We start from the raw sequence: 25,969 nt of genomic DNA, 5'->3' as shown, positions 1-25,969 counted from the left end.
TTAAGATTTTTTAATAGAAGTAATTTACAAATCTGTTTAACTTTCTCTCACCGGTTGATTTAAAAAATGTTTTCCCAGTGGAGTACCCCTTTAAAGAAGTACTGCAGCCATAGACACTTATCCCCTATCCGCAGGTCCCCCGCAATCTCCCATACAGGGACCTGGCATTAACGTTCTATGCCTGGCAAATCCCCGTTTCGTCGACCTCACTGAAATCGATGACACGCCACCTCCATACAGCTCTATTGGAGAGGCGGGGATGGACGAACGCTGCATCTCCGCTTCTCTCATAGAGATTCATGGAGGGCGCCATCTGCACGGGAGAGCAGTGGCAGAGCTTGGGCACCGTACAGGAGATCACGGGGGGGGCCCCAGCGTCCGTACACCCACTCGATCAGACACTTTTAAAGTTTTGATTGGTCAGGGTCCAAGTGTTCCTGTCAATTTAAAAAAATATATTTTAATAGTTTGTATTGGTCGCGGTTTGAGAGTTCCTGTCAATTAAAAGACCATTTTGAAAGTTTTGATTAGTGGGGGGTCTGAGAGTTCCTGTGAATTAAAAGACCCCGACCAATCAAAACTTTGAAAGGTTTTCTGATTGTTCAGACCCCCAACTGATTGCAGGGAGAAGCACATGACGGAACGCTTCTCTCCCCGCTTTCCTGTCTTGCTGAAGGTGGTCCTAAAGATTTCTATAGAATAGATTTCAATAGGAGAGAGAGCGCTCATAGTGAATGCTTCTAGCTACTGGTTCTAGTGATTGGTAGGGGTCTTAACACCCAGACCCCGACCAATCAAAACTTTTCACCTGTCTTTAGGAGCGTGCGAGTGTGCCTCAATCTGTTGCAAAACTACAACTCCCAGCATACCCGGACAGCCAACGGCTGTCCGGGCATGCTGGGAGTTGTAGTTTTGCAACAGCGGAAGGCACACTGGTTAGGAAACACGGTCCTAAAGACATGTCAAAAGTTTTTTTACATAGTGAACTGGTTTTCAACATTGCACATTCACTTCAATCTATTTTCTGGTCCTGTCACTTTATATACACAGAACATCACATATGATGCTGATATATGTATAAGAACATGGCGTGATGACTTTATGATCTTACTTTATAATTTTAAACTGCAGGTCCCATATGGTAATTCCTCCGAGCTGGTATTTAATCCGGTGCATGTGGATGACGCTGGCTTCTACATCTGCCGAGTCAATGACTCTCACACATGTGATTTCAGTAGATGGGCCAAACTGGAAGTTATTGAAAGCAACTTGGCATGTCATGGTAAGTTATCCAAGGTGTGTTCTGAAGTCAAACACGCCTTGTCATGTTTTTAGTATTATAGCAGTTATATTCTTGTACATAGGGGGCAGTATTATAGTAGTTATATTCTTGTACATAGGGGGCAGTATTATAGCAGTTATATTCTTGTATATAGGGGCAGTATTATAGTAGTTATATTCTTGTACAAAGGAGCAGTATTATAGTAGTTATATTCTTGTATATAGGAGCAGTATTATTGTAGCTATATTCTTGTATATAGGAGCAGTATTATAGTAATTATATTCTTGTATATAGGAGACATTATTATAGTAGTTATATACTTGTACATAGGAGCAGTATTATAGTAGTTATATTCTTGTACATAGGGGGCAGTATTATAGCAGTTATATTCTTGTATATAGGGGCAGTATTATAGTAGTTATATTCTTGTATATAGGAGCAGTATTATAGTAGTTATATTCTTGTACATAGGAGGCAGTATTGTAGTAGTTATATTCTTGTATATAGGGAGCAGTACAATAGTAGTTATATTCTTGTATATAGGAGCAGTATTATTGTAGCTATATTCTTGTACATAGGAGGCAGTATTATAGTAGTTATATTCTTGTATATAGGAGCAGTATTATAGTAATTATATTCTTGTATATAGGAGACATTATTATAGTAGTTATATACTTGTACATAGGAGCAGTATTATAGTAGTTATTTTCTTGTATATAGGAGCAGTATTATAGTAGTTATATTCTTGTATAAAGGAGCAGTATTATAGTAGTTATATTCTTATATATAGGAGCAGTATTATAGTAGTTATATTCTTGTACATAGGGGCAGTATTATAGTAGTTATATTCTTGTACATAGGAGGCAGTATTATAGTAGTTATATTCTTGTATATAGTAGCAGTATTATAGTAGTTATATTCTTGTACATAGGAGGCAATTTTTATTGTGAAAACAAACATAAAAATACAAAAAAGAATATATTCTTACAATACAAAACAAAAATAACAAGCATTGTACACACAATGACTACTCAACTAGAGTGTATATATAGAGTCATAATAAACTTAAAAAGTCCACATTTGCTGGGAAAGAAAAAAAAAAAAACAGAAAAAAAAACAACATCATCATATCATCTGTGTTAAACCAAAGAGACATTCCTCCATAATTTCCCATTATTTTGGTTCCTCCGTATCTCTAATGACTTTACCCACTGGAGCTCGGACATGATCTGTCTTACTGCTGTGTTGTGATGGAATGGCTCATTGTGTATGGACACTCTAGTTCTCATGTGCCAATGGTAATATTTAATTACAGTAATTATTATGTACATAGTCTCTCTGTCTACAGTCCTGTTACTGGATGGTACAGCATATATGATGTCAGGATACGTCAGGTTCTGCAGTAATGGGATGTTCAGCTTACTGGACACTTCTTCCCATATCCTCCTCCCGGCCCTGCAGTCAGATATGAAATGCTTCATAGTCTCCTCCTGCTGACAACCCAGAGGACAGTTCCTATCTGAGACACTTAGATATTTTAGATTACCCCTGACAAAGAGCCTCCCATGGAGTGACAGCCAAGCTATGTCAAATAACTTTGCGGGAAGTCGTTTCCCATTGAGGAACCTAAGACTTTCTTGTAAAGTGCTGGTCACACAATCCCTCAAGGCAAGCGGAGAACAGAAGAAAGCCCTACAGATCCTCACATATAGGTCCTTCCTTGGCTTACTCTCTATATAAGACTTCTCAATGCGCCATCTCTTCAGACATCTAAGCCCGTATTCCAGGTACGGGGGGAGGTAGTCACGCGTCCATCTCCCCCTCTTGAGACTGCCGCCTCGCACCCAAGACTCTGCAAAAGGCAATATCCAGTCCCTGATACTATTCGCCCACAGGGAGCTGTTGTTTGAGTCCAGGCAACCAAAATTTACTTTTAGAAACATGGAGTCAAAGAACACCCTTGGATTCAGCATATCCAACCCACCCTCTCTCCTCTGTAGGTAGGTGACCCCTCTTTTTATCAGGTTCAACCTGTTCCCCCAGAACATTTGGAAGAACAGGCTAAAGAGCCGAGCGGAGAAATATTCTGGCAAAGGAAACACAACAGAGACATACAAGAAGACGGGGACCAGGTAAGTCTTCAACATTTTAACCCTTTCTCTATAGGTCAGCCTCCAGTTCTTCCATCGCTGAACCTTTGCATTTCCGGCTTCCAACTTCTCTTCCCAATTTAGTTTGGCGTTATCGTCCCTCCCGAATTTGACCCCTAAGATTTTAATATAGGAGGAGGCTCTCACAAATTGGGGCAGATCAAAATCTGGATCAGTATCTGATACCCAGAGAGCTTGACTCTTCTCAAGGTTGACCAGAGACCCTGAGGCCTCCGAGTAACTTCTGATGGCCGCAGACAACATCTCCACCTCACGAGGCTCAGATATCGCTACGGTCACATCATCCGCATAGGCAACAACACTCAGGGGCAGGCAGTGGGGGACCGGCACCCCCTGAAAACCACACTCCTGCAGTGACCTCAGAAACGGGTCTAAGGCGAATACATACAGCAGCGGACTCAGTGGGCAACCTTGTCTCACCCCCGCCTTAACCCTGAAGGTGTCACCCTGCCAACCATTGATCAGAGGAAAGCTCTCAGCCTCACAATACAAAGTCTTCAGCCAATCGATGAATTGTCCCGGAATACCGTACTTTGACAAAGTGGCCCATAGATACTCATGATCTACTCTGTCAAAGGCTTTAGCCTGGTCAAGACTCACAACATATCTCCCACACCTCAGGGCTTTACATCTCTCAAACATCTCCCTTATGGAGATCACTGCCCCAGAGATGTTCCGCCCTTTTACTGTGCCATACTGACAGCCTGCCAACAGTGCCGGGGACAGACAAACTAACCTAGAAAACAGGATCTTTGCCAGAATCTTCCTGTCGACATTCAAGAGGGCAATCGGCCTCCAGTTCTTGATGTCACTCGGCTCTTTACCTTTAGACAGCAGAATCAGCGAGGACACTCTCATGGATGGAGGCATCAGGTGACTTTCTAGACAATTTGTGTAAACATCCACGAGAATTGGGGCCAAGAGGTCTCTGAATGTCTTATAGAATTCTGCTGTTATCCCATCTGGACCTGGTGCCTTCTTCACATGTAACTTATCAATGGCCTCTTTGACCTCCGCCACCGTCAATTCTGCTGTCAAAGGAGAAAAGTCCAAATCATTAGTATCAGGGAGCAGAGTTGCCTCCAAGAATTGGGTCATCTTGTCTCCATCCAAAACCTTCCTCTGAAACAAGTCAGCATAATACGATCTCACCACCCCCAGGATACCCTCCCGAGATTCCTGCAAAACACCCTGGGGGTCAGTGAGACCGGTGACAGATTTATTTGCCACCCGCTCCCGGCAATTCTCAAAGGGATCAGGAGACCCTAAGGACCCATAATCCCGTTCAAGAACCAGGGAGGTATACCTGCTGTACTGATACTGTCTTATCTCAGATTTCAGCCGGTCTATCCTTTGTTGGTCCCCACCCGCCGAATATAGTGACTCCAATTCTTTGCGCAGCTTGAGATACTGGCCATACTTACTCTTCCCCTTTATAACTGACAGTCTCTTTAAGAGGGTTCTGATCTCATCCTTGACATCCTCCCACCAGGCGGCCATATCATCATAGAAGTCCACCCTTTCTAGCTGACTCTGTATAAGAGAGTGAACCTGTCTCTGCACAGAAGGATCCTCTAATAGGCTGGAATTCAGTCTCCACAACCCTCTACCTGTCTCAGGACACTGTGTGACACCCAAACAGAAATATAAGGCCAGATGGTCAGAATAAGGGACGATCTTCTCATCCTTCTCACCAATGGTCTCTGTAGGACTAACCAGAGCTAAATCTATACGACTACTTCTTCCACCACAAAAATAGGTAAACTTTGCCTTCCGACCACCCTGCACAAACACATCTGACAACCCGGCCTGTAGAATGATGCTGTTTAGGACCTTGGAGTCTCGGGTTAGAGGTCTATTAGATGTTCTGTCACTAGATGTTCTGGAGGCATTAAAATCTCCAGCCAAGATGACAGGGACAGATGTAAAGAGATATGGCTTCACTTCATTATAAAGGTTAACCCTTTCAGTCACTGTCTGTGAACCATAGATATTAATGAGTCGGAGCCTTCTACCCCGAATAGTAACTTCTAGCATTAGGCACCTTCCCATCAATACCTCTGTCAGCCTATGTACAGTTACATCATTGGTGGTAAACAGGATAGAGACCCCGGCACTTGGTTCCACAGCCAGTGACCAAAAGGATGGACCAGACCGCCATTCACGCTCTGCTTCACGTAACAGTCCTTGAGTATTTAAACGTGTCTCCTGTAAGAAGAAGACATCGGCATCGATAGACTTTAGATGGTCATAAACCGCGTGTCTGGTCCTCCTCACTCTGACACTGTTCACATTACTGGAGAACACTTTAAGGGTAAAGTCGGCCATCATAACAAAGGAAAGAAGAAAGTGCAGAGATGTCACCCCCATCATCACAGATCTGAGTCCGAGCCCTCCTGCTGACCACCTGTTTCCATGTCCGATTCGGACAGATGTTTATCTCGTGGGGGTCTCCTTTTTGTGGGGGGATCACCCTCTTGGTCTTCATTAAATTCCTCTATCACTCTCTTTAGCTCCCTCTCCATCTCTTCCTCAACGTCTGACTCTGATAGGACACTGTACCTATTTGTGATGGACATGACACCTGACTCGGGGTCTACTTTCTTTTTGGAGGGTTTTTGGACAGTGGTCCATCCCTCCTCAGGCTTACGACTGGTTTTATCTTTTTTCCGTCTCTTCTGCGGATTTATTGATGCTGGGGCAGAAGAAGACATGGCCACAACCTGCTCAGTGACCTCCCTGTTCCCTTCAGTGGCTCTTGGCTGGGACTGGTCGGGCACTGTGTCACCCATATTGTCACCACTAGTGTCACCAATATTGTCACCAATATTGTCACCCATATTGTCACCCATATTGTCACCGCTAGTGTCACCCATGTTATGCTGAGGCTCGGGCTGTGTCACTGCTGACCCTGACACCAATGTCTCCCCCTCCAGGTCCTCTGCCCCCTCCAGCAGGTCCTCATCAGGGAAGTCCTTACAGATATTATGCCAGGCGTCAGGACAGTCCCTGTGGGAGTGACCGGTCTTACCACAGAGGTTGCAGCGGATGTTCTGGCAGGTGGCGCTGACATGGCCGATCTCCCCACATAAATTACACTTCACCAGGGTGCACACACTCGCGATATGACCGGTCTTTCCACACTTGAAGCATTTTCTGGGCTGACCTGCATAGAAACAAACCCCTTTCTCCCGGCCAATAAAGAAAAAATTGGGCAGATGTTGGGTAATGTTATTAATCTGCCGTAACTTTACCAGGACCTTCCACCCGCCCGTCCATATGCCGTCCTCATCCCTGGTCTTAGTCAGGTCTGACATTAGGTCACAGTGTCTCTTTAACCATACGACAATATCCTGGGGGGGGACAGACTCGTTCCAGAATATAATGGTGACATTCGCTGTGTCCGGTCTGGAGATGGGGACAAAGCTGAACTTATTCCAGCCATCAGCATCTCTCACCCGGGTGACATGGGCCCAGAAGCGGTCTAGGTCAGACATGAGTTTGAAGCTGACGTCATAGCCCTGCCTGTCAGGAAGGTTTATCACTGCCAGGATGTTAGATGGCTGGAAGCCCATTTGGTGGCACAGAAGTTCACGGACCACAAACCTCCTGTCAGGCAGCTCCTCCTTGGCCCCTCTATGTCTGAACCTGACCACGTTCCTCCTCTTGAAAGCCTGACCTGTGTAATTTACATTGGACATGAATGGTGATCCACGACTCCAGGCATTACCAGAGGAGGCGCCACTACTTCTACCCTCCTGCTGTACTTGGGGGCGCTGTGGTGGCTGCTGACCAGCTTTACTATGGGGGTCTGACACTTGTGTGACTAAAGGGGGAAAGTGTTGTGCATCAGACTGTACAGCCCCCTCCCCACCATCAACCTCTATACTCTGGGGGTCACAAGCCTCTGGAGGCTGAACTAATGGTGGACCTGACCCCAGAGATGACCCCAGATCCCACACAGACTGTGAAGCGCTCCCCTCTGCAGACACATTATCAGATAAATCACATACAGTCATATCAGTGCAGTCACTGGCAGTATGATCCTGCACTACAGAGCCCAGCAAGCCCTGCAGAGCCATGTCCTGTGAACTCTCTGCTGCACTGCTGCCTTCAGGTAAGAGTCCACAGTCCTGCTGCTCTCTACTGCCCCCAGGGGCTTGTGGTGACTGCACTACTGTTACAGAGTTACCTTCAGGTATGTGTCCATAGTCCTGCTTCACCGTGCTGACTGCTGGGACTTGTGGTACCTCTGGAGGAGTCTCTGCAGGTCTCTGATGTTGCTGGACACTTTCTCCCGCTTGCCTGTACAAATTTCCTTTCTCAAAAGGGAAGCTGGCTGGTCTGAGGAGTGGTCTTGCACAGGACTGCTGGATGTCCTCTTGTCTTGTACAGGACTGCTGGGTGTCCCCTGGTGAGGCTGAAGAATTGGGTTCAGCAGTAGATGACTTTGGCGCTGGTCTTTCCTTATATCCCTCAAATCTTTGCTGATTCCTGAAGGTTTCAGCGACTGGTCCCATCTGGTCCAATACGTCCTCCATGTCCTGCACAGTGTCAGCGAGCTGCACAGCGAGGGAGCTCAGCTTCTTGTCATGTACAGCCTGGTTATTGGGGTTTGCTGCCTTTAGCTTGTAAATACAGTCTATTTGTTTCTGCAGCTGTAACTTTGTCTTTTTTAAAGTCTCAAGTCTCTTTACCAGAGCTGGGATCTGCTTGGCCAAACACAGTTCAGGCGCCCGCTGAGTATTGGGGGGCCGTGCTGGTGGGCTACTCACAGGACTCTGCTTCTGAGGTGGGATCTGTCTCGATGCGGCTGTGGTCACTGCTGCAGGGTCACAATCTCCAGACTGGGGACTGGGCCCCTGTTTTTTTCCAGTGACCGCACTTGTGGCCCCCTGAAGCCTTCCTGGTGTACTCCCTCTGGTCTCATCTGGCGTGTTGGTGACTTTTGCGCTGCTCCCGCTCCCGTATCTTGTGCGGTCAGAACGTATCAGGACAGGCTGCTGCAGATTCTCCTGCATGGTCTGCTTCTCCAGGGATGTTCTCCTCTGTCTGACTGCAGGAGGGGTGGATTGCACACCTGCAGCCATTACCTTACTTGATGAAGTTTCTTTCTTCACTTCCACAACTTTCTTCTCATCTGTGCTTCTTGCTGCACTGAGACTACTGACATTCTGGACATTTCCATCTTCCAAATCAACTTTTGGATGTTCATTCAGGGTTTGAGGTGTCTGGGGATTAATTCCCAGAATAGGCCTTGAAGCCTGGGCCTTGCTTGGGGAGCTTCCCCACCCAGGGTGGCCCCTCCCTGGGCTTTCTCCAGACATCAGGAGAGCTACACAGACACAACCTCTCAGCTAGGAGGCAGTATTATAGTAGTTATATTCTTGTATATAGTAGCAGTATTATAGTAGTTATATTCTTGTATATAGGAGCAGTATTATAGTAATTATATTCTTGTATATAGGAGACATTATTATAGTAGTTATATACTTGTACATAGGAGCAGTATTATAGTAGTTATATTCTTGTATATAGGAGCAGTATTATAGTAGTTATATTCTTGTATATAGGAGCAGTATTATAGTAGTTATATTCTTATATATAGGAGCAGTATTATAGTAGTTATATTCTTGTACATAGGGGCAGTATTATAGTAGTTATATTCTTGTACATAGGAGGCAGTATTATAGTAGTTATATTCTTGTACATAGGAGGCAGTATAATAGTGGTTATATTCTTGTATATAGGAGGCAGTATTATAGTAGTTATATTCTTGTATATAGGAGGCAGTATTATAGTAGTTATATTCTTGTATATAGGAGCAGTATTATAGTAGTTATATTCTTGTATATAGGAGCAGTATTATAGTAGTTATATTCTTGTATATAGGAGGCAGTATTATAGTAGTTATATTCTTGTACATAGGAGCAGTATTATAGTAGTTATATTCTTGTACATAGGAGGCAGTATTGTAGTAGTTATATTCTTGTATATAGGGAGCAGTATAATAGTAGTTATATTCTTGTATATAGGAGCAGTATTATTGTAGCTATATTCTTGTATATAGGAGCAGTATTATAGTAGTTATATTCTTGTATATAGGAGGCAGTACTATAGTAGTTATATTCTTGTATATAGGAGCAGTATTATAGTAGTTATATTCTTGTATATAGGAGGCAGTATTATAGTAGTTATATTCTTGTACATAGGAGCAGTATTATAGTAGTTATATTCATGTACATAGGAGGCAGTATTGTAGTAGTTATATTCTTGTATATAGGGAGCAGTATAATAGTAGTTATATTCTTGTATATGGGAGCAGTATTATTGTAGCTATATTCTTGTATATAGGAGCAGTATTATAGTAGTTATATTCTTGTATATAGGAGACAGTATTATAGTAGTTATATACTTGTACATAGGAGCAGTATTATAGTAGTTATATTCTTGTATATAGGAGCAGAATTATAGTATTAATATTCTTGTACATAGGAGCAGTATTATAGTAGTTATATTCTTGTACATAGGAGCAGTATTATAGTAGTTATATTCTTATATATAGGAGCAGTATTATAGTAGTTATATTCTTGTACATAGGAGCAGTATTATAGTAGTTATATTCTTGTATATAGGAGCAGTATTATAGTAGTTATATTCTTGTACATAGGAGCAGTATTATAGTAGTTATATTCTTGTATATAGGAGCAGTATTATAGTAGTTATATTCTTGTACATAGGAGCAGTATTATATTAGTTATATTCTTGTATATAGGAGACAGTATTATAGTAGTTATATACTTGTACATAGGAGCAGTATTATAGTAGTTATATTCTTGTATATAGAAGCAGTATTATAGTAGTTATATTCTTGTGTATATATAGGAGGCAGTATTATAATCTTGTACACAGGGGCAGTATTATAGTAGTTATATTCTTGTATATAGGAACAGTATTATAATCTTGTACACAGGGGCAGTATTATAGTAGTTATATTCTTGTATATAGGAGCACTATTATAATCTTGTACACAGGGGCAGTATTATAGTAGTTGTTATACTTAGTGGACCCCCCCTCCAATACAGGAAAAGTATATGTCACACGCTCATGGTTGTAATCCATTAGACATCTGCATTGCCCTTTAGGGCCTCTATAAACAGGAGAGAACCTGCATCTTCACCAGTGTAAAGCCAGCTGTGTAGACATGAGCTGCCCGGACATGAGTAGAATGAAGCAATATACAGCGCACTATGAAGGTGTTATGTGATGAATGAAGGTGACTATGTGATGAATGACAAAACTTTTCCTCCTTTCCTAGGAATCTCGATGTTACCAGACAACAGACTCCAGATATGTAACCAACCTCAATCCCAAACACTGGAGGCGGGGGCCAAGCTGGTGCTGGAGTGTGCAGCCATAGGGAAACCCTTGCCATGTTATCAGTGGTATAGGAATGGCGTGGCACTGGTGGATGCGACACACAGAGTATATATGGTATATGTACTTGTTAAATTATATTCCTCATACTGTGTATAGATTTCCCCTTTAAGGCGAATCAGTCAGCTCTACGTGGTACCTCATATGGAGTAGACAGATTGTCTTTGAAGTAATATAAAAATTGGATGATGGCCTTACTGGTTGTCCGCTTGGTTTCTTTAGACTCCTACAGGAAAATACATCTCCGATATGGACAACTATCATTCAAGCTGTGTATTTCCAGATCTTAAAGGGGTACTCCGCCCCTAGACATCTTATCCCCTATTCAAAGGATAGGGGATAAGATGTTAGATCGCCGCGGTCCCGCTGCTGGGGAGCGCGGCGGCACCCCGCTATCATTACTGCACAGAGCGAGTTCTCTCTGCACATAATGACGGGCGATACAGGGGCTGGAGCAACATTACGTCATGGCCCGCCCCCTCAATACAAGTCTATGGGAGGGGGCGTGGCGGTCGTCACGCACCCTGCAATAGACTTCCATTGAGGGAACGGGCCATGATGTCACGAGGGGCGGAGTACCCCATTAAGTAGAAAGTAGAGCCCTGTGGGCACTCATGGACTTTAGTTATGTACTTAGGACCCTCTAATTACATAAATTATAGGTTAGAGTATAAAAGGGGTACGCCACCCCTAGAAATCTTAACCCCTATGGCTGGAGTCCCGCTGCTAGGGACCCCTGCAATCTCGAGTGCGGCACCCCAGAAATCCGGTGCACAAAGCAAACTTCGCTCCATGGCGGATGACTGGCAATGCATGGCGGAGGCTCGTGGCGTCACAGTCACATCCCGCTTGTGACGTCACTGCCACGCCCCCTCAATGCAAGCATAGACTGGAGTTGCTGGGATTACTTCTGGAGCTCTTGGAGCTGGCACATAAAACAGAGCCAATAGGGACAAGCCAGGAGCACTGTGGTCAGACTGAAAAGAACTACACAACTTCCTCTGTAGTATACAGCAGCTGTTAAGTACTGGAAGGATTAAGATTGTTAAATAGAAGTAATTTACAAATCTGTTTAACATTTTGGCACCAGTTGATTTTAAAACATTTGTTTTTCACCAGAGTACCCCTTTAATTTTGTTTAAGGTCATTGGCGATCAGCTGATCACCACAGTGGTATCAACCTGAAAATAGGTGACATTTGTTCAGTTCCTGTACATTACAAATGATGACATTTTTCAACCGTATCTAAAAACTATGTAGCATATTTGTAGTACAGTCTTTTGCAGAATATATATTTTTCTCTCCTCACGTATATCTCTTGCTTTTCTTATGAACTCATTTTATTCCTCTTCCTTAAAGGGGTTATCCAGGAAAAAACTTTTTTTTTTAAATATCAACTGGCTCTAGAAAGTTAGACAGATTTGTAAATTACTTCTATTAAAAAATCTTAATCCTTTCAGTACTTATGAGCTTCTGAAGTTTAGGTTGCTCTTTTCTGTCTAAGTAATCTCTGATGACACGTGTCTCGGGAACCGCCCAGTTTAGAAGAGGTTTGCTATGGGAATTTGCTTCTAAACTGGGCGTTTCCCGAGACACGTGTCATCAGAGATTACTTAGACAGAAAAGAACAACCTTAACTTCAGAAGCTCATAAGTACTGAAAGGATTAAGATTTTTTAATAGAAGTAATTTACAAATCTGTTTAACTTTCTGGAGCCAGTTGATATATATAAAAAAGTTTTTTCCTGGAATACCCCTTTAAGGACCCTTATTTTATTACATCGAGCCTGGTATTACAGCACAGTTCCATTCTTCCAGAAATGGCACCACTTTTTTTTTTAAAGGTCAGGTCTGGTACTGCAGGCCAGCTAAATATTTTTCTAAAAAAATTAATAAATAAATAAATAAGTACCACTTTTGGCAAGTCGGATATGGGTTGCATTGACGCCCAGCTCTATTTAGGTGAATGCAGCTTGTGGATAAGAAAGGTGCAAGGTTTCTGAAAGCTGCAATACCAAACATGGACTATGGAGAAAGAGTGGTGCAGTTTCTGGAAGGAGGTTTTTATTCCTTTTTTTTTTTTTATTTATTTATTTTTTTAAAGAAATGAGAGATTACATTTAGCTATAAGTTCTTTATTTGTCTGGTTTTGCAGTTTCCTCCAGTGACCACTTCCATGTTCTTGTGGTACCGGAACGCTACACAAATCTGTGTGTCTTATTCTTATGAATCTCTAAGGCCTAGGTGCCTGACCTGCAGCCTTCCAGCTGTTGCAAAACTACAACTCCCAGCATGCCCGGACAGCCGTTGGCTGTCCAGGTATGCTGGGAGTTGTACTTTTACAACAGCTGGAGGGCCCACAAGTTGGACACTTAGGGGTCCTCTGTAATCCTAAATCCAATAATTTGCTTTATTTCCAGATTCCCGCTGTTTCGGTTGAAGATCAAGGCTTTTTCTATTGCCGAGTGTCTAACGGCATCGAGACTGTGGACAGCAAGGAGGTGGAGGTTGTTGTTGGTAAGTCTTCAAGGACGAGTCTCAATAGTCCAAAATTACTAAATTATGGCTGCTGTTCACTAACCCTATAAGGCTGCATTCACACCACGTTTTGTACATACGGCGGGGGGAGGGGCAAACCGGGCACTCCCGTACCCCGGCCGGATCAGCCCGTGACTCCATTTACTTTAATGACCCGACCGGAGTCAAATGGTGACTCCGGTCGGCTCAGTTTTGACCCGTATGCGGTTTCCTGACCGGACCTAAAACCGTAGTGTACTACAGTTTTAGGTCCGGTCCAAAACCGCATACGGGTCAAAACTGAGCCGACCGAAGTCACCGTTTGACTCCGGTCGGGTCATTAAAGCAAATGGAGTGACGGGCTGATCTGGCCGGGGTACGGAAGCGCCCGGTTTGCCCCTCCCCCCGCCGCATCCGGCACCCGTATATATATATATATATAGGGTAGATACTGCATGTATTAACTGGGCATACAATTACAATATTACTATATTGTCAATTTAGCAATGCTTTTAGTTGTGACTTTGCACTTGAAATTCTTCATATCTTTCTGTCTAGTCACCTCCAGAGCTGTATTTAAAATTCTTTTAGTCGCTCGGTTTTTCTTCTAGTCGCAGTTTTTTTTCCCCACCAACTGGCTGTGCGGGGAATGGCAGCCAGGCCCCAATTAAAGGGGTACTCAGGTGGAAAAAACTATTTTATTTTTTTTTAAATAAATGTGCCAGAAAGTTAAACAGATTTGTAAATTACTTCTGTTTAAAAACCTTAATCCTTCCAGTACTTATTAACTGCTGAATACTACAGAGGAAATTATTTTCTTTTTGTAACACAGAGCTCTCTACTGACATCACGACCACAGTGCTCTCTGCTGATATCTCTGTCCATTTTAAGAACTGTCTAGAGTAGAAGAAAATCCCCATAGAAAACATATGCTGCTCTGGACAGTTCCTAAAATGGACAGAGATGTCAGCAGAGAGCACTGTGGTTATGATGTCAGCAGAGAACACTATGTTCCAAAAAGAAATGAATTTCCTCTGTAGTATTCAGCAGCTAATAAGTACTGAAAGGATTACGATTTTTTAAATAAAACTGTTTCACTTTCTATCACTAGTTGATTTAAAAAAAATAAAAAAAATAAATAAAAAGTTTTCCACCGGTGTACCCCTTTACTCCTGTGGAAAACTATGTTTTTAAAAATAAATTTAATAGAAAGTTGAACAGATTTGTAAATTACTTCTGTTTAAAAATCTTAATCCTTCCAGTAGTTATCAGCTGCTGTATACTACAGAGGAAGATCTTTTCTTTTTAAATTTCTTTTCTGTCTGACCACAGTACTCTCTGCTGACACCTCTGTCCATGTCCGGAACTGTCCAGCAAATCCCTATAACAAACCTCTCCTTCTCTGGACAGTTCCTGACATGGGCAAGATGTGGCAGCAGAGAGCACTGTGGTAAGACAGAAAATACATTTAAAAAGAAAAGAACTTCCTCTGTAGCATACAGCAACTGATATGTACTGGAGGGATAAAGATTTTTAAATAGAAGTAATTTACAAATCTGTATAACTTTCTACCACCAGTTGATAAAAAAATAAAAAAAAATTCCCACCAGAGTACCCCTTTAAGGGCTCAGACCTAGATGTAGTTTACTAACCAAAATATAGCCCAGTAAGGTATTGCTTTGTGGTAGCCCTTGGGGGGTGTATGGTAGTGGTGGTATGGTATCAGTATATGAGGGGTTAATGTTAACCCTATAGTTCGTGACGCCAGGCTGAGGGCTGTTATGCTGAGGCAATGTTCCGGCCTATCGCCGCCCTTCCCAGTAACGATAGGTGCATGAAATGACTGAAGGTCCACAAGAAGATTTAACTTGAACTTGAACAGCTTTACTTAAGTGCTTGCAGTATCCAAGGCACAGTAACAGTCTCATATAAACAGTCTTTAGCTTGCTTAGTGACTGACAGTTGTTGCGGACCTTGATATTTAAACATTCTCTAAATTTAGGGTAGATATTTGCAGATCCGTCCGGATTTAGGGGCATTATTAGGTCCGGTGATGCTGCAGAGTGTCTGGGAATTGATACACTCTATATTTAGAATTGTTCAGCCGTTGTAATGGGATTGCTTATGTCACGGGGCCTCCAAAGGTCCTTAAGCTTAATACCATAGAGTTCACCTAGTCACATGACCCGCAGGTCCTGCAACGTTATGGTACAGGTAATTAACCATTTATTTACAGCTATATCATTATATTTACATTAACTTTATATAGACCACTGGTCTATTAGTAGAAATAGAGGCGACAATGGGTTAAACTAAATGAGAGGGATCCCTACGTCCTAGGCATTCTGGCTATGGGGACCCACACATACATAGGTACCGTATAGGATGCGGTACCGGGACACCACAAACCCCCTTACTAAAGATAAGTCGGCCTCGACGTCTGTCCCCTGAGACAGAGGGACTAGGACTAGTACAGGATGCTATAGAACAGGGTGATCTGTACTTCTTAAGTAGACTAAACACATTTACATTCTTTTGATACCTTTCCTAGTATCTGGATTAGGCAATTAGAAACCTATCTAGACATTTTGATGCTATTTAGACATTTAGTGCTATCTAGACATTTAATGCTATCTAGACATTTAAAGAAGCTATCTATACTTTAGTTTCTAGCTTCCTATACAACTTTATCAAACTTATGATACATTTTGAAGCTTACTGGACAATTAGGCAGCTATCTGACATGTAGTTGCTAGCTCCTAAGACACTTTATTAGCTCTCTATACATTTTGATGAGGCTAAACTGAACATTAGCACATACTTCTATACATAAGGCTAATTAGACATTAGTACAGCTCTCTATGCAGTTAGCTTCAAGCTGACTAGACATTTGTATTATCTCACACATTCTATTTGCCAACAATAAGTTACCTGTTAGTTAGTACACAAAAGGTATACTGGCTAGCCGGAAGCTTGGTCACAGTAAGGGTGGCTGCTAGGGTCTATCTACTACACGCTACTTACCCCTAGAGCGCTTTCAAAACAACCTTCTAGGTTATTCTTAGAATTACGTGTTTATTTTCTGTATTAGCAAGAGAACCTACTGGCCAGGCAGAGCATCTCACACACGCAATGAAAGGAGAAAAGAAGAAGTGTACCTAACAGTGGCAGGAATTGGGTATCAATATGCTAAAATTCCTAAGTGTTTTCTTAAGTGAGATATTTATTTTGATTTGGTGTATGTACTAGAGAAATGTTGAGGTAGTACATTAAGTTAGTAATCTAGGGTACTGAAAAGTGATTGGCAGAGCATTGAAATGGGTTATCAAAGGTACCATGTGTGCAGATACTAAATGTGAGTCCTGGTACCTGATGGGTAGTTTGCCCTGTGTAATCCTTTGAGACCGCCGCAACACCACCTCCGAGTCATCAGGAGTTCCTTCACTTGAGGATTCTTCAAGAACTTCAGTCCCCGAGGGACCAGCTAGAGGGCTGGAAACGGAAGCAACATCTTTGATTGAACTGAGGGATTCTCTTAAGACAGATGGAGTAGTGGCCTCAATATCTGGAGTAATTATAAAAAATTGAGCACTCCTGGGCGCTGGTCTCCGGTAAGGCAGTAGGACACGTTTCCAGGTCCAAAATGTATTTTATTGCACTAAAAACAACATGTTTCTGGTCTGAAAAGGACCCTTCCTCAGGTAAGCACCTTACCTGAGGAAGGGTCCTTTTCGGATCAGTAACATGTTTTTAGTGCAATAAAATACATTTTGGACCTGGAAACGTGTCCTACTGCCTTACCGGAGACCAGCGCCCAGGAGAGCTCAATTTTTTTATATTTTATTTGTTCCTTTACCGGATCAGCGAAGCTACACCCGGACGAGCTGAGGCTGCAGGCTCCAATTACTATATTGATGTCATCTCAGGTGTTGTGCTCTTAGCGCAACATCTTCTGGTAAGTGAGTTTTCGCCTACCTTTTGCCAACCATTTCATACACACTTCACCAGGGGCACATATCGCTCTTTTCTCTTTTTTCTTTGGTCAATATCTGGAGTAGTCACTGGAGCAGGACTGATGTTGGGTGTAGCGACCAATGGTGGTTGACATGGGGCAACTGCTACTGGCAACTGACTGGTTGGTGCGACCAGTGTCGGCTGACTGGATGGAGCCGGGAACGGTATGCCCCAATACATGGTGGGCGGCTGAGATGGGAACAAAGGAACGTCCATAGTGGGATGAATTCCCTCTCCCGGCACATATTCTCTCACTGGTCTAGGTGGAGGTGGAGTAGAAGTAGCAGGAGGATCAGAAGGAGTAGACAAAGATGGGCCAAGCATATCTTCTTTCCAGCAAACTTTTATCTTATTCCGGTGAACCACCTGTGGCTCGAACCCGTCTTTTTGTATCTCGTGCACGTCCATTTCAGGATAAGGAACCACAGTGATGGTGTATGGTTACGTCTCCCACAGGGAGTCCAATTTATGGGTTCTAAGAAATTTTCTGAGCCACACTTTATCTCCAAGCTGCAAGGGCTGAGCCGAAGCATGTCGATTATAGTCTTTCTGCTGGCGTTCATGAACTTCACCCATTTTCTTCTCAACGATGTCCTTGGCTTCCTCAATTCTTCATCAATGCTCTGACACCCAACCTTGGGAAGCCTGAGGAGAATTGTTGAAAGGTGCCTGTTGCCTGAAGGTTCGATCCTTTGGCAATTGGCCATGTCGGCCCATCATCAAGAAAGAGGGCATATACCCCGTAGAGCAGTGAACAGTGTTGTTGTGGATTTCCAGGAGTTCCGGCAGCAGCTGAGACCACTCTTCGTGCTTTGAGACAGAGGCTGCTCTGAGCATCTGGATGAACACTTGATTGATCCTCTCACAGAGTCCATTCCCTTGGGGATGGTAGGCTGTTGTCCGGAGCTTCTTGCAATCATACAACCAACAAAGTTCCTGGAGCAACTGGGCTTCAAAGGCGGTTCCCCGGTCTGTGAGGACTGATTCGGGACACCCCAACGGTTGGATCCAATGCCGATAGAAGAGTTGAGCAGCAGTTTTGGCGGTAAGATCCTTGACGGGGACCACGACCACCCACTTGGAATAATGATCCACCATTGTTAGAGCATGACAATAGCCAGATCGAGTGGGGGCCAGCTTCACATGGTCCAAGGCAACAATTTGATTCGGTCTTTCTGTACAGATGGGATGCAAAGGGGCTCTTGCGTCCCTCCGGGGGTTCTTTATCACGTTGCACACGGAGCACTCGGCACACCATTTCACGATGTCTCCCCGCATCCCAATCCAGTAAAATCTTCTTCTGACGGTGATCTCCGTCTTATGGACCCCGAAGTGTCCGGATTGATCATGATAGGCATTTAGAACCATGGCTGCATCCCTCCTGGGAACCACAATCTGGTGTATTCGGTCTCCTGAGACTGGGTCCAGGGAATTTCGGTAGACCAACCCCTTATGCAGGAACAGGCGATTTCTCTGCCGCCACAGCCGCTTCAATTCAAAGTCTCCATGGGCCTTGCGCACCCGAGTAGGCACCTTCTTGTGGAGGCAATAGTCGAGGAGGTCCCTGATAACTCTGCTCTCATCCTGAAGTGTCTTCCAGGTGGACAGATCTTGAGAGACTTTGGGAGATTCAGGTCCGTCACCCGCCTGGGCAGTTAGAGCATTCTGGCTCACGAACCTTCGGTAGAAGGGAGGCATTTCCACATCTTCCCACACATCTTCAGTAGGGGGTGCTTCTCCCGGGGCCATGCGAGAAAGTACATCCGCATTAACATTGGTTTTTCCGCTGCGGTACTTGATGTTAAAATCATAGTTGGCCAACCGAGAGACCCAACGCTGTTCAAGAGCTCCCAACTTAGCAGTGTTCAAATGGGCCAAGGGGTTGTTATCAGTGTAGACCGTGAAGGGAGTAGCAGCCAGATAGTCTTTAAACTTCTCAGTAATAGCCCAAACCAGGGCCAGGAGTTCCAGCTTGAAGGAGCTATAGTTAGCATCATTCTTCTCAGCACCTCGAAGATGCCGGCTGGCATAAGCAATCACCCTCTCCTTGCCATCTTGCACTTGAGATAAGACCGCCCTTAGACCTTCAAAGCTAACGTCTGTGTATAAACGGAACGGCAGGCTGTAGTCAGCATACGCAAATATGGGGGGTTCCGTGAGGAGATACTTCAGGGCTCGAAAGGCATCTTCTTGTTCTTCGGCCCACTGGATGGGAAGCCTCCCATTATAATTATCCCGGGCAGTCCCTCTCAGTAATTCGGTCAAGGGTCCAGCAATTTGAGAAAAATGAGGGATGAGGTGATATCCAGCAAACCCCAGGAAACTTCGGACGTCTCGCACCGTCCTGGGTGTAGGCCACTCTTTCACAGCACTCACTTTGTCTGGATCAGGCTGGACTCCTTGAGCACTGACGACATGTCCTAAGTAATGCACTTGTGGCTTTAACAAGTGGCATTTGGAAGGTTTAACCTTGAGTCCATGTCGGATAAGAACTTGGAAAACTTCTTTCAGGTGATCCAGGTGTTCCTGATATGTTCGAGAGTAGACTATGATGTCATCTAGATACAACAAAACACTCTGGAAGTTAAGGTGCCCCAAGCATCGCTCCATTAGGCGTTGGAAAGTAGCTGGTGCATTGCACAGTCCAAAGGGCATACTTTTGAACTCGAAGAGACCCATGGGGGTCACAAATGCAGTCTTCTCTCTGTCCTCTTCTGCCATTGGCACCTGCCAGTAGCCGCTCGTCAGATCCAGTGTGGAAAAGTAAGCGGCAGACCCCAACGCAGTCAAGGATTCTTCGATGCGTGGGAGAGGGTAGGCATCCTTATGAGTTATGTTGTTCAATTTCCGGTAATCCACGCAAAAGCGGATGGTGCCATCTTTTTTCTTCACCAGGACCAAAGGTGCAGCCCAGGGACTCTGGCTTTCCTGGATGACATCGGCCTCTTTCATCTCCACGAGCATTTTCTTTATGGTCTGATACATCCCAGGAGCCACAGGGCGATGTCTCTCTTTAATGGGTGGATTGTCTCCGGTGAGAATCCTATGTTTGATCATGGTGGTCCTGCCAAAGTCTGTGGGGAACTTGCTGAAAGCTTCTTGATGTTTCTTAGCCACCTGGATGACTCCTTCCACCCCTCAAGTTGCTGTCCAACTACCCAAGTACACCCCAGTGGCTACTTTACACCATCTAGACGTCCGAGATGTAGTCTCGAAGTCACAGGTGGTCCTCGTTGGACCACCTGTGACTTCGAGACTACATCTCGGACGTCTAGATGGTGTAAAGTAGCCACTGGGGTGTACTTGGGTAGTTGGACAGCAACTTGAGAGAGATTGATAAGGGGTATTCTGGTGGAAAACACTTTTTTTTTTTTTTTTTTTAAATCAACTCGTGCCAAAAAGTTAAACAGATTTGTAAATGACTTCTATTTAAAAATCTTAATCCTTCCAGTACTTATCAGCTGCTGTATGCTACAGAGAAAGTTGTGTAGTTCTTTCTAGTCTAACCACAGTGCTCTCTGCTGACGCTCTTTTGATTATAAATATATAAAAACTTAACAAAACAGAAAAACAGGCTTAACTAGCATTAACAAAACACAACACAACAAAACCTGCCTAACTGGCCAGCCCAACTTAACTAAACTAACTAAACACATAACATTATACCTACATATAAATTATCAAAAATACTATCACACACACATACCCACACATTCTTTACATAAATATAAAAATAGCTTTACTTAGCTTTAACTAAAAAAACAACCAGACTTGGTAAAACTCAACCACACATTACATTCACAACTAACCCACCCCAAAACCCCCACCACCACCACCACCCCCCCCCCTTTTTTTTTTTTATATATGTTTTTTTATATATATATTTTTTTTATTTTTATTTTTTATTTTTTTACTAAAATTAAATTTTCCCTCACATATATACACATATATACATATATATATACATACATATATATATATATATATATATATATATATATATACATATACATACATACACATACATACCCTTTTTTTAATCTACACTACCATAATACAACCAATATTAAATTAAAGTAATATAAAAATGCTAACTAAATCTGATCCGACTGCCTATCCCCATCCCCTCAAATAAGATAACCAATCCATACTATATAATAATATATACAATACGAATATAAAAACACAAATACATAACCTAAATGCAAATACATACATAAACTATATACACCAACAAACCAAAATATACACCTACAAAACACATGACATCCTACACTAGACTAACCCATTACCCACACAACCACCCACATTGACATGGGTCAGAGTCCATAGTCCATGGATATCGAGTCCAGTCCACAACTGACCCATGCCAGTCCCTCCAAACATCCACCAACCCACCAATTCCCCCACCCAACCTAATCTATACCCAAAACCAACTATACAAATACAACTTCATAACATAACATATACAAAACAATACAACCCAACTTAGGCCCAAGTTCGGTCGCCTGTAAGCCCTTTACGCAATCCATATTCTGAAAACAAAACAAAAAGACTAGGGTGTACATGCATAGCCCACCACCAGGAAGAAGGATGGCAATCCTGATGTTACTTTATAAACTCTCTCCACTAACTTTTCCCTACGACTCACCCTACTGTTATCCCTTCAACAAACTGACCCTGCACTCACCCTCTCTCTGTCCCTACATTGCTATCCCTAACCAGAAAAAGGGGTACTCTACCCAAGAGGTCTAGTACCTAGGGCACATCAAATGAAAAACCTCTCCACAGGAGAGAAGCCCTGCTGGTACCAAGACTGCCATACTCCAAAGACCTGATCTTCCCGAGGTCACCGGTGATGTTCCTACAGACCTCCACCTCGGAGAGGACTTTCCGCTGTGTAGATACTAGACACCGTGCGTTCCACGTGTAGTACCTAACTACTAAGCTGACTACAAATAAAGTGCCCCGGTCTCGGCCACCCAGGTTCCTGAATGCCCCATAAGCCCACTCCGGATAGGTAAGGCCGGCAAGCTGACTCCAGCCAATGGAAGCACCCACCCGGTTGTAGACCCCTATATTAAAGGGACAATGAAGCAGGAAGTGGTCCATGCTTTCCAGCATGTCCTCGCACTCTTCTCTGGGACATCCCCGGTCATCAGAGCTCCTACACTTCAAATTGTCCCTCACATATAACTTCCCCTGAAAGCAGTGCCAGGCCAAGTCCCAAAACTTCTGGGGGATCCTTTTCATGTTTAAAAGGTACAACCCCACCCTCAGATCCCGACCTGGGCAGTCCCTGAGCGCCAGAGGCTTCTGGAAGTGGGTCAACAGAACCCGTTTGTCAAGGAACTGCCTTGACTGGGTCCTGATCTCCCACACTCCCAGACCCCACCGACGTATCGCCTTCAGAGTCGGGGTAGCATAAGCCGGAAGATATCCGTGTGGCGTACGGAGGTCCTTCACTTGCCCTCCTGTCTCCCATTCCTGGAAGAAAGGCCGAAACCATTCCCTGCAGGAGATTACCCACGGAGGAGCCCTCTCTGACCAGAGGTTTGAGATGTTAGCTTTCAAGAAGGTGTTTGTTAAGAACACCACAGGATTTACCATAGATAAACCCCCTAGTCTCCTCGTGCGGTACGTAACCTCCCTCTTGACTAGGTTCATCCTGTTCCCCCATAACAGTTGGAAAAACAGGCTGTAGATCCTAGTGTAGTAAGCCTCTGGTAAGATACATACGCTGCCCAGATAGATAAACAAGGGGAGCAGGTACGATTTGATCAGGTGTACCCTTTCCCTGAGGGTCATAGACCAACCCTTCCATTGGTCCACCTTCTGAGCGGCATCCTGGAGCTTACCATCCCAGTTTTTGGTGGGATAATCATCCTGGCCGAAAGTGATGCCCAAAACTTTTGCTGACTCTTGGGGCCCTGGAAGGGTGTCCGGGAGATCAAACGTGGGATCTCCCCCTCCCAGCCAGAGACTCTCACACTTATCCCGGTTGATCTTAGACCCGGATGCCTCAGAGTAGCGGTCCACTTCTGACATCACCACATCGACCTCCTCTCTCGAGGACACGAAAATGGTGACATCATCAGCGTATGCCACCACTCTCTGGGCGACATCCAGCTCCGCCAGACTCATCCCGACTCCCGCCAACGGCCCACAATCTACCCTCCGGACGAAGGGATCGATCGCAAACACGTATAAAAGCGGGCTCAAAGGACAACCCTGACGGACTCCGGACCCCACCTCAAAAGAGCGGCCAGACCAACCGTTCACAAGCGGGAAACTCTCTGCCCCTGCATACAAGATCTTAAGCCAATTAACAAAAGTACTTGGTAAGCCATATCTCAGTAGGACGGACCAGAGGTAGTCATGGTTCACCCGATCAAATGCTTTGGCCTGATCCAAGGACAGCATGTACCCCTTCCAGAGACCCGCACTACTCCGCTCCACTGCCTCCCTGACACTGAGGACAGCACTTAAGGTGCCTCGGCCTGGAACAGAGCAGTGCTGGGCCCCCGAAAGGAGCCGGGGTGCAAACTTCACCAGCCGATTAAACAGTATCTTGGCCAGAAGCTTCCTGTCCGTATTGAGAAGAGCTATGGGCCTCCAATTCTCAATCCGGCTAGGATCTTTACCCTTTGACAGGAGAATCAGGGCTGACCTCCTCATTGACTTCGGCAGAGTGCCCGAGGAGAGACACTCATTGAATACCTCAGTCAAGAGGGGAGCTAAAGACTCCTTAAAGGTCCTGTACCACTCGGATGTTAAGCCATCCGGACCTGGCGACTTCATAGGGGCAAGCCCCTCGATCGCCAGTCTCACTTCCTCTTCCCTGATTTCTTCTGCCAAAACATCAAGAGAGGGGTCTACCCCTGGCTCAGGAAAGGTTTCAGCCAGGAAAACCGACATCCCGTCTCGATCTAGATCCTTCCTTCCCAAGAGGTGCGAGTAGAAGGATCTGACGACCTCCAAGATCCCCGATCTGGACCGATTCAGAGATCCTGTACTATCGATCAGTCCTGAAATGACTTTACTGCTCACTGACATCTTACAGTTTCTGTAAGGGTCGGGCGAGCGGTACTTCCCGAAATCCCTCTCAAAAACCAAAGATGCGTGCCTATCGTACTGACACCTCATCAGCAAGGATTTCACTCTGGAGATATCCTCTCGGCTACCTCCAGTCGAGACAAGAAGCTCGAGTTTCCTCCTCAGACCCTGATACAAGCGATACCTGTTCAGGGACCTGAGGCTCGAGAGCTGGCGGAAGAACCCCGCAACCCGCTTCTTGAATATCTCCCACCACTCCAGCTTATTACTACAAAGATCCAGTAAAGGTACCTGACTCTGAAGAAAATCCTCAAAGGACTGTCTTACCTCCGCTTCCACCAGGAGGGACGAATTCAGCTTCCAATAACCTTTACCCATCCGGGGGGTCTCTGAAACATTCAGGGAAAACAAAATCATACAGTGATCGGAGAACTCCACCTCAACCACGGACACTGCGGAAGAGACAGCTTCCTCCTTTAAATAAAACCTGTCTATTCTAGACCTGCGGCTACCTTGATGATAGGTGAAACCCGCGTGGCCCGAGGGGCTCCGGATGTGGGCGTCCTCTAGGCGAGCTTCTCTAGTTATGCTAATTAGTGCCACACTATCGCAAGTCAGTGGACCATTGGAGCCTCTCCTATCCTGGGACCTCGTGACATTATTGAAGTCCCCTCCAAAGATCACCTGCCGACTCGTAAAAAGAAAGGGCTTAATCCTCATAAAGAGATCTTTACGGCCCCGCTTAGTTTGCGGGGCGTAGATGTTAATGAGCCGGAGCTCTTGTCCCTTCATGAAGACATCAATGATCAGGCACCTCCCCATTTCTAGCTCAATAACCCGTCTGCATTCAACAGGAGCGGAAAAAAAGACCGCCACCCCACTATACGGCTCAGCCGCAAGAGACCAGTGGGAGGGACCGCGCCTCCACTCTCTCCTGGCTTTTGCCAGAGAGGCAAGATCTGACAACCTGGTCTCTTGTAAAAAGAAAATGTCGGCTTCAACACGGCCGAGAAAATCAAAGGCTGCAAATCTAGCCGTATCTGACTTTATACTGGCACAGTTAATAGATGCCAGCGTCAGTGGGGTGAGTGCCGCCATCATGGGTGATTGAGTTAGATGGCCTCACCCCTTAAACCTTCTTCCTCTCCTTCCCTCCACCCCCATCGGAATCAGAGGAAGACCCTTTACTTCTTTTTAAACTCTGGGACATATCCATCCCAGGATCTTTACCTCCGGCACCTGGTGCTACCTCTCCCCCTGAGGAAACTACCCCAGAGGAAGGAGGCTCGGTACCTCCTGGAGGCCGCACTGCCTCCTGACCCTCGAGAAGAGGAGGGGAGATGGTATCCCCGAGGGCCTCATATCGATTCGAAAGGACGATCAGAGGGTCAGAGACTGAGTTGTTCCTTCTATGGTCTGAGGCTACAATTGAAGAGGAGGACGGCGCCACCTTACTCTTACACTTCTTCCTCCTCTTCTTTTTCTGGCCACCA

General features: G+C 44.6%; 2 protein-coding genes across 7 annotated transcripts in view; one reads left to right on the top strand and one right to left on the bottom strand.

Annotated features, from left to right (window-relative positions):
• The window catches only part of MALT1 (MALT1 paracaspase), a 134,202-nt gene that overhangs the window by 48,139 nt on the left and 60,094 nt on the right, over positions 1 to 25,969 (top strand). For all 4 annotated transcript variants that reach the window (XM_056544430.1, XM_056544420.1, XM_056544438.1 and 1 more), the window contains exons 4-6: positions 1,132 to 1,282; positions 10,772 to 10,947; positions 13,310 to 13,406. In XM_056544430.1, coding sequence (XP_056400405.1) covers positions 1,132 to 1,282; positions 10,772 to 10,947; positions 13,310 to 13,406 — 424 coding nt within the window. The remainder of the gene's footprint in view (positions 1 to 1,131; positions 1,283 to 10,771; positions 10,948 to 13,309; positions 13,407 to 25,969) is intronic.
• ALPK2 (alpha kinase 2) overlaps positions 1 to 25,969 on the bottom strand; it is a 281,066-nt gene that overhangs the window by 213,526 nt on the left and 41,571 nt on the right. The gene's annotated exons all lie outside the window — the stretch shown is intronic.

This window comes from Hyla sarda, chromosome 1, assembly GCF_029499605.1.
Source record: "Hyla sarda isolate aHylSar1 chromosome 1, aHylSar1.hap1, whole genome shotgun sequence".
In the NCBI taxonomy this organism is placed as follows: domain Eukaryota; kingdom Metazoa; phylum Chordata; class Amphibia; order Anura; family Hylidae; genus Hyla; species Hyla sarda.
Note: the sequence above shows the minus strand (reverse complement) of the source record. Positions and strands in the feature narration are given on the sequence as shown.